The 9,389-nt window shown below is 48.2% G+C and overlaps 1 protein-coding gene across 1 annotated transcript in view; it reads left to right on the forward strand.

The window, feature by feature from the left end:
* ISM1 (isthmin 1) overlaps positions 1-4,436 on the forward strand; it is a 42,632-nt gene extending 38,196 nt beyond the window's left edge. Inside the window, exon 7 of the mRNA XM_050972337.1 lies at positions 1,779-4,436. Within this exon, the coding sequence (XP_050828294.1) occupies positions 1,779-2,296 (518 nt within the window). The 3' untranslated portion in view covers positions 2,297-4,436. The remainder of the gene's footprint in view (positions 1-1,778) is intronic.
* Positions 4,437-9,389: the final 4,953 nt, after the last annotated feature.

A 9,389-nucleotide genomic window follows, 5' to 3' on the forward strand; every position in this document is an offset into this window, starting at 1 on the left:
CTTTCTCTCCTCAAGTCCTGTGCTTGTTTCATCATAAAAGGGTTATTTGTTGTCCTAATTCAGAAAAGAGCTGTAAGACTCCACAGTAATGGAGGGGGGGAAAATCAAACACTCTTTTTATTTTGATTAAATAGCCTCGAATGGAAGACCCTATAAAAGCATTTTCATTTCATATAAAAGAATACAGCTGTCACATCAGAAAAATTAAAAAAAAAAAAGACAATGACTTTATGAGCATGCATTGCTTTCATAGCTCTGTGTGCTGCAGTGGGAGTAGCCAAAGCAATTTTGTAGGGCATGGCTTGATTCTGAACAATCTAAAACCCAGTCCAACATCTGCAAAGTTCTGATTTCGTCCCCTCAATGAAACCACAGTGTGGCCACTCAGAGACCCTGGATGCTGGATTAATTGAATAAACAGTGTAACCCAGCACCTCCCTACTGTGGCAGCAGAGCACAATAGTTAATGACAGCCAGGATGAGACTCTTTAGGGAGATAGAAAAACAGGACACAGATCACTAAGTAAATATTTTGCAAGAATGTGTGCTGTGAGAGTTTTAGGTCCCAGTCAGTTTCTCTCCTGCAGAGTCCTCTTAAAGTAAGTGTGGAGCAAGATATGCAGGTGGTTTTTGACAGCCCATAGGATGATGTAGATGCCTTAAATAATGTTTTAGGCAGGAGATGTTTACCTGGATTCTCCCAAGAGTCTTGAAAAATAATGGAGTGCTGGTATTAAATGTGCTACTGGTCTACAAATCTCTTTAATCCCAGCTATACATCATGCCTCTGGCACCATAAACTCCTGCTGATGTACAGCCACTCTGATCTTATGTCACACATGCCCTTTTAGAACCTGAATCACTTTTGGCTGCATTTGCCAGATAAGATGTCAGTCTCCATGTCTGAGAAGCTGATGCTTGAAAAGTGAATATCAGATAGAAAAAAGTATTTGTTTTTTAAAGAAAGACTGAATTAGGGTCTAAAATGTACTTCAGAAAGTGTAATACAGGCCTTGCTTGTCATCTTGGAATCTCTAGCATCATCTGAAACTTAATCCTTCATCACCTGACTGCCATTTTTCCTGCTGAGTGTGTTCTGACTAAGGGTTCTAACTGGAGACTGGCACCAAATCACTGATTTCCCTTTTTCTGCTGCTTACCAACCCATGGTAGTGTCTCATGTGCCACATGGAGACATCAACATCTTAATGAGAATTTGCCGGGTAGAAAAAGTGTCACACATTCCTCCTGGCCTGGTTCTGCACTGAAACTGAGACTAGTCAGTCACACTTGATTTCTTTATCTGACAAGACAGCTCAGTAATACCCTGGGGGCAGGGCAGCAAACTGTGACTGCCCTCTCTTTCTGCAGCTGAGCACTGGTGCTCTGTCACTACAGGACTCGAAATAACACGATGTGGACAAGCAGCTTTCTGATGGTAAAAAGAGAACTTGTAATTTCTGCCTCTAACATTTATAGATTTCTGAAAGTGACAGTGGATTGGAGGGCGGCAGTGCCACCTCTCCAATGACACTGGGCAAACCAACATTCTACTAAGTTTCTCTTCTTCCATGAAAGAGTGCAAAACAATAAGTTATTTACATAAGGTGTGTGAGAAAGTTCGTTACAAGAATGTAAACATCAGAAGGCTTAGAAAATCTTAAAAAATCAGGGTGACAGTGCTGAACAGCTACACTTGACTCAGTTGCTGTCACTGATCACACCAACTGGGATGCTGCTTAATGTACCTAAAGTTTCCATTTCCTGCCCCGAAACAGATACTGATAGCTGTGAGAGATGGATGAGCTGCAAGAGCGAGTTCCTGAAGAAATACATGCACAAAGTGGTCAACGACCTCCCCAGCTGCCCTTGCTCCTACCCCAGAGAAGTTGCCTACAGCACTGCTGAAATCTTTGACCGGCTCAAGAGGAAGAACTTCCGCTGGAAGGACGCGAGCGGCCCGAAGGAAAAGCTGGAGATCTACAAGCCCACGGCGCGGTACTGCATCCGCTCCATGCTGTCCTTGGAGAGCACCACGCTGGCAGCCCAGCACTGCTGCTACGACGACAGCATGCAGCTGATCACCAGGGGCAAAGGGGCGGGGACACCCAACCTGATCAGCATCGAATTCTCAGCAGAGCTGCACTACAAAGTGGACATTCTGCCTTGGATCATATGCAAAGGGGACTGGAGCCGCTACAACGAAGCCCGGCCTCCCAACAACGGGCAGAAGTGTACAGAAAACCCCTCGGACGAGGACTACTACAAGCAGTTTCAAGAAGCAAGGGAATACTGAGAAGATTTTCCTTTTCTTCAGATGCAAAATAGCATTCGTTTCCTGGATGCCAAAGAACTGGTGATGGCTGCTGCACTGGCTCCTCCACAGGGGTCGGTCAGTTCCTTTCTAATGAATGTACATAGCTGTAATATAATACGTGAGTATTTTTCACAGTGTGTGTAATTTATAAGCACATATCTCTCTGTCTCACACACACCTATTTTTGCATACAGACATACGTAAGTCTCGTCCTGATAGGATTTTATACCGCAATAACGTTCGTGTAATAATGTGCATTTCATTTTATCTCCCATCTGTAACCTAATGAAGGGGGTGGGGGGTAGCTGCCATCACCATCAGGCCCCGAGGCCCCAGCTGAGGAGGCACATACTTAAAAGTTGTTATAAACAATAGGATTGAAGAATGTACTCTTCCATATGGGAATGGTTTACAAGATTAATGCACCTACAGCATCAGTTTTCTCTATAATTGGTTTCATGACCAGTCATATCTATGGAGGGAAGAATTTTTTTTTTTTTGGAAGGGTAATAGTCAAAAGTGAATATAGAAAATCCCTACCAATTTTTCCTCTTGGAATTCTTCCTGTTACCTTCTAGCTCAGGTATTTGCAGCCCACCTGGGGTAGGCTTGCAGGAAGATGTAGCTGTGGTTTTCCTACGGGCCAGAAAATGTCCTGGTGCAGTGGTTCTGCAAGAGTTACAAGCAACCCCCTCCTGGAGACATCTCTGATACGGAGCTGCAGCTGCTGGGGCTTCCAGAGCAGCTGAGAACCTGTGAGCGGAGCATGCTGCAAGTCTTTGGAGGAGTGAGGGCAGAGAAGGAATCCATGTCAAAGGACCAAAAAGATCTCAGTTCCTTCCCAGTTTTTTAATATGAAGAATGTTTGGATCTGCTTGTTTCTTTCTTTTAAGAAAAGGAAGTTTTATTATTTTAGAAAACAGTAAAACTGGAATCCACAAGTTCCCTGTGATGAAAGATGCAACCAGCCCTTTTCCCCCATTTTTCTCATGCTGAGTGCAGTGTCCTACAGCAGAAGCTATTCTTTAGGGGAAGCTTTCTGGGAGGAACTACTGGTGTCTTAAAGTGTCTTAATTTTTTTAAAAAAAGCTAGCATTATTTTTGTAAAGTATTTATTGAATTGTAACAATGACTCACATGTGGGATGTATCTCTAACATAAAAGGTTTCTGTAGATGGAACTTGATTTCCAAGAACACAACTGTTGTTAGGCAAAGGTTTTATTTCCAAATTTTTATAAAGTGCAAGTTTACAAACTGTCATAAAGCAGCTCATGTCTGCATTCTGGTGAACGATTAAAGTTGCACCCCGGGTAAATAAATACTTACAGTTCCATCCTGTGAAAGACTGCCTTGCTGCAAGTCAGTGTGTTCCTTTGGAAAGCCAAGGCTAAATGTCACTAGAGAAATGCCTATTTTGGGGTCATGGGGTCTGACACACATTTGTGGAACCTCACACAGAGTTAAAGCTGACCGGCGTCGCAGGCAGTCCGAGCTCAAAGATTCGAGACAGACATAGAAGGCCATTCCCTCTGCTATTTACAGGCACACATAGATGACATTTAAGGTCCCTTGCAACCCAAACCCTTCTGTGGCTTCCTGTAGATCCTTTCTGTGTCTCTGTTGGCCTCTGGGGCCAGGCTGGTTGCGAGCTCGCGGGCGGACACGAGCGAGGTGCCCCTGGGCAGGTCCAGCTGTGCGTTGGTCGGCCCAGGTGGTGCCAGCCACGGGTCCAAAGGCAGTCTGGGCTCTGCACACCCAGTCTGAGCCGTGCTGGAGGCTCTGCCAGATCTGCAGAGCCCCAGCAGTGCGCTCCAGGTCTCCAGAAACGCAGCGGTCCGGGCAGAGCCGCCGCACATCCGCGCCAGCCACGGCTCCGCTGAGGTCACCTCGGCAGCTGGAAAACTTGGCCAAGGCTTCGGAGCATCCCAGATCCAGGCCTGAGCTGGTGGGGAAGACGTGGATATGTTCTAGCACAAGCTGGTAGTAACAAAACATGGTTAGTTGAGAAAGAGGGTAAACATAGGGATCACCCCTTATTTTTTTTATAGAAACCAGATTTTGTAAATACTTGCAAGGTCATACGAAGGCGCTGCTAGCTCGTGGAGCCAGTTAAATTGACAGCAGATGGATGAAAGGAACTCCAGGATCACTTCACAGGGAAGACAGGTATTTTCAGGGAGAAAGCTCTCCTTCTTACTTACCAGTGTTGGGGGGGAACATCATTCTCAGGTTTCTCTGGGAGAGAGATGAGAGAATTGGTCACAATTCTTGAATTATAAAACACATCCCTGCCCTTTGTGGATTAGTAAATTATGGTGCTATTGAGAAACTAGCACACTATTAATACAGAACATAGCACATAAAGTGTCAGGGAAGAGGAGAAATTATTCTAATAAATGAAATGACGCACAAAGTTTCAAGTCCTACCACTCTTAATTTGCCAAGGCTGGAAACTCTGAGGGAGCGAAATAACTTCTGATAGGACCTACCAGGTGTTTCATTGGATGAGTCCGGGAGAGCAGATTGAGATAGTCTGTTCTCCCAAGCATCAGTCTTTATTAAAAACAAAGTCTGTCCTATGTGCTAATAAATTATGATCCGTTCAGAGCTGGGCTGCTTATTTTATTTTGTTTTCTGGTTTCTTTATCTCCTTTCCAGTGATCAAAACTGTACATTAAGTGCTGTTGTGTCGTAGACTTTAGCAAGGTGATGGAGGTTACCATGGCCAAATTCAGCTCCATCTTTTAAGTACAGATCTCTTCATACAAGAGCAAGGCCCAAGGAAAGGTTTGTGGCTGACATTCCCAGGCACAGGGCGGTGGTTAGGAAAAGCTGTTCTGTTTCTTACATTACCACAGAAAAGACATATTGGAACACTCAACCAAAGACATGGTGGGGGGGGGGGATTGGAACAAGCATAGCTGAACAGGGAAACTGAAACAAGGAACCAGTCAAGTCATCCAACTTATTTTTAACAAACCCCGATCAATCAGCAGATCCAGATTAGAGCACTGCTTCTGAGTCAAGTTGGTGGGAATGAATCAAGCTGGCACAGCTGCTGTGAAAGATGTGTGGAGCAGTGCCCCGAGGCAGCCATAAATGGATTGAATTGTACCTTTGATGGTTAAAAGGATGAGTGGGCCTGGCTTCACATTGCCCGGACAGCTGCTGAGCAGCAAAATTCCACTAACACAACCCACAGTGATGCATATGGGTTATAGGACAATATAGAGAAAACCAGAACCATGCACACATCCACGAATCCCCACAGCCCTGCATTAGTTACCAGCTGCTTTTCCCCCCTCCTGCTGTGCAGACTGGTTAGCACTGTCAACACAAGGCATTCTTTGGAAAAATGCTGGTGAGCTCGTGGGGCTGTTCCAGACACAGCGATCACACTGAGGGTGTTGGGCTGGTTGCAATGAGTTGCTGATGCACCTGACACTTACATCTGAGTGGGGCCACGCCAGCTGAAGGCAGGAAAGGGGGAAAATTATCTTTTCCTCTTGAGGAATCTGCCCTGCCTGAATGCCACGGTGTCTTATTTGTGGGGTCTCACTTGTTGGTGGCGGGAAGGCAGCGAGGGAGAGCTGAGTGGTGGCCCAGGGAGCTGCCTCCTCTGAGCAGCCACTGGGGCTCCCCCTGGCATTCCCTTTCTCCCCTTCCTTCATTCTCCTACAGGAGATGCTGGAACCACCCAGCAGCCCCCATGGCTCACAGCAGTTTGGCTCAGGCTCAGCAGCAGAGTCACACACTCACCCATGCCTGGAGAAAGTCCCGTTCAGGCTGGACAGAGCACGCAGAAACCTGGCCCTGCTGTTCCTGGAGAGCTGTCAGGGCAGGGAGCCTGCCCACCACCCAGCCAGGCACAGCAACTCTGCAGCTCCACTGTCACCCACAGGACCACGCAGCACCACACAAGGGGCAGTGATATGACAAGGCTCTTTTTCACCCCTGCAACACAGACATGGACAAACTCAAATTTCTTCATCCACCTGCACCGGCACCAGCACGGCCACGTCCCTCCCCTCCAAACACACAGAGCCCAGCACGCTGAGGAGGGAAAGCATCAGCAGGAAGACCCCCAGAATAAACATGACACTTTTCCCAGCAAACTGGAGGGAGTGTGTGCTGCCAGCTGGCTCCGTGGCATTTCTGTGCCAGCTGAAAGAGGGTGTGTTTTCCTATCACCAATTTCCCGCTTCTTTACCTTTGTAACTCGCAACGGAAAAATGTGTGGGCAGTTTCCATCGTGCCTGTGCTGTTTCAGACAAATTAAGGGGTTGGCTAAGAAATCACTGGTTTCGTATTTCATACAGAAAACACACACATGCATATATTTATATGCCTATGTAAATTAATTTAGGATATCCTCTAGTCATGTGCTGTGCAGTGGTGCCTACAGGAAGGGTCCCACTGCAGAGCATTTCCTTGCCTCCTGCACAGGGCATGAGGCTATTTTTGCACTTGCACAGGGGGGGAGAAGGGCCAGGAGGCTGAAATGGCAGCAGTCATTCTTCAGCTCTGCCTCTTACTTTATGAGTGGCAAGTTTATTCATTTTTCCTTTTCAGCTGCACTGCTAAAGCCACAGAGGCCTTTTATGACCGTGCTAATTTTCTATCAATTCAGGGAGCTATAAAGTTTTTCTTTATTTATTCTCTATCACAAAAAGGATCTTGGGGGGGAGGGCATTTTTAAGCATACAGAGAAACTTTTCATTCAGTACCTTGCACAATTTATAAGGGGTTCAGAATGTTATTTTCTGGAAGTGATAGCAGTAGTGCACAGGTCAGACTGGCCAAACTGAGCACAGCTAAGCGTGGGTGGCTCTAGTCTTCAGAGAAGGGCTTAGATAATATTTCCTTTTTAAAACTGGGCAAACAGTAATACATGTGTTAAATGTCAGAGCTTGCTGTTTATTATGGGTCTGACCAATGCTTTGCTTACAGTGGAACAGTGCTTCACTTATGGATTTCAGGAGGACTCTGGTAAGACTCTGAAACATGCCTGAAGCAAGAGACAGCATGTGCACACCATGGTGGTGGATACAGGATGTGACTCAGAAAGTTTGGGGAGCACAGAAGGCTTGGGAACCAGTTCCCAGGCCAGGCACCATATTCCAGGCTGGCTCTTGCCTCTCACACAGCTGTGCTTAACCCATTTGCTGTGCTTAGCCCATTCCTTTGTCCCCAAATCCAAGCTGCAGCCATTCCCCTTTCCACACTTCCCGGGGGCAGCTCTTGAGGGGATGTTGCTGAGCCTTGAAACACAGAACCAGGACACAGCTGGCCTTGGAAAAGCTCCATCTGCCTGGGTAGGGCTCCCTGAGCTGGGCAGGGAAATGGGAGAAGTGCAAATGAGCTGCACCATGCAGACACAGGGATTCCTGTATCCCACTGCTTCTGGCAGTGTTTACCATCAAGCACTCAACAGGGAGCACCTTCTAATCACAGTGCAGCCCAGCTTCGTGCACCTCCTGCCTGCCAAAAATGAGGGCAAATCTTAAGCAGCGTTCCAGCACTGCTGCAGCTCCTGTTACCCCAAAAAAACAGGGTACCCCAAAAAACAGGATATCCTGCTATCCTGTTTCCAGGGGATCCAGCCTGGCATGACATCTCCATCCAGGAGTCAGCTCTCACCAGGAGGCAGAAGCACAGCTCCATCTCATGTGCAAATGTCCCAGCTATTCCAGTACAACCAGCAAATGACAACTTGGAGACACAGCAAGGTCTGCCACCACTGCCCTGCAGCAGTGACCACATCTGAACACCCTGAATTCAGTTCCTCCTACACATCTGTCATCTTACAGGCTGCCTGGGAAACACCAGGAAGGAGTGTGGAAACAGGAGGAGTCTCTTTGGGTTGAGAGGATGCAGTGACAGGAATGGGAAGAACCTCTGGCCAGTGTGGGGAGGAAAGAACAGTGCATTGAATTTCAACGTGGCCTCATTAAGGGTGATCCCAATTTAAATCAGCCTGTGGATAATGATGTCCTGAAGGAGGGTGCTCTCAGAGAGGGGCAGGTCAAGAGGAACAAAGAGAGGAGCAAAGAAAACGCAGTGTCTACATCCAAAGCAGGCTGAGGATTTCCCTTGCCTGGCTGTCCACTGACAGAGCCATTCCCCAGATACTTCACCATGTGTTAAATCACCACTAGGTACACAATCCCAGAGAAGCCCAATGAAGAGGTGCAGCTGGTAGGTGTAAGGGTAGGAAACATTCCTGAGCCGTTTTCCCAAGTGACAGAGCCCATGGCCACGTGCTCGGAGGGGCCGCGGCAGCGGCGGCTGCACCGCAGCTTCCAGCTGCCCACTGCAGCTCCATGGCGGTGGTTAACCTTGACAAATAGCTGTGTTTGCCCTTGCCCATAGTGGCACAGCTCTCAGCACTCCTGTAATTTAGTGTGGCTTTTGCTCACAAGGCCAGCCAGCCCCCTTGCTCTGACCCCCACACCAGCCCCCCAGGCCAGCGGGTGCCCCCTCCCAGCACCGCTGCCAGCACAAAGGAGCCCTGGCTTGGGTCTCTCTTCCCACAAAAAAAGGGGAGACCTGGCCTACTCTTCCCAGCACACAGACAGGAGGCAGCAAGCCGCTGGAGCAGCAGAGGCTGGAGGTGGGGAGGAAGCTGACTCAACCTCAAACACAACCGCATCCATCCCTGCTAGGGTGGGTGGCCTGGCTGGAGAGGCTGGGCTGCTTGTGCCGCCGTGGGGCTGCCCCATGGATTCCCTCTGTGAGCCAGAGGGAAGGCAGTGTGGGCTCCCTGCCTGACTGTGCAGCGCTGCTGGGGAGGAGTTAGGTGGGAAGCCCCAGAGCTGTGCACTTTTAGCTCCAGCTGTATGCAGGAGCCAGCAGTGCCAGTCTGAATCGCAGTCCTGGCGTGGAAGCAGCACCCAGAGACAGACAGGGAGCTGGGCCCAAAGGAGCACATGGAAGGAGAGCCCAGCTCTGATGAAGTCACTGTCAGGGTGGGTTTGGTCTGCATTTGAAAGGAGGCGAGGCCAGACAATTCCAGCTTTAGAAGAGGAAATCTGCAATGGCAGGGAGTCCCACAGGGCTATCTGCTCCATC

Source organism: Serinus canaria, chromosome 3, assembly GCF_022539315.1.
Source record: "Serinus canaria isolate serCan28SL12 chromosome 3, serCan2020, whole genome shotgun sequence".
In the NCBI taxonomy this organism is placed as follows: domain Eukaryota; kingdom Metazoa; phylum Chordata; class Aves; order Passeriformes; family Fringillidae; genus Serinus; species Serinus canaria.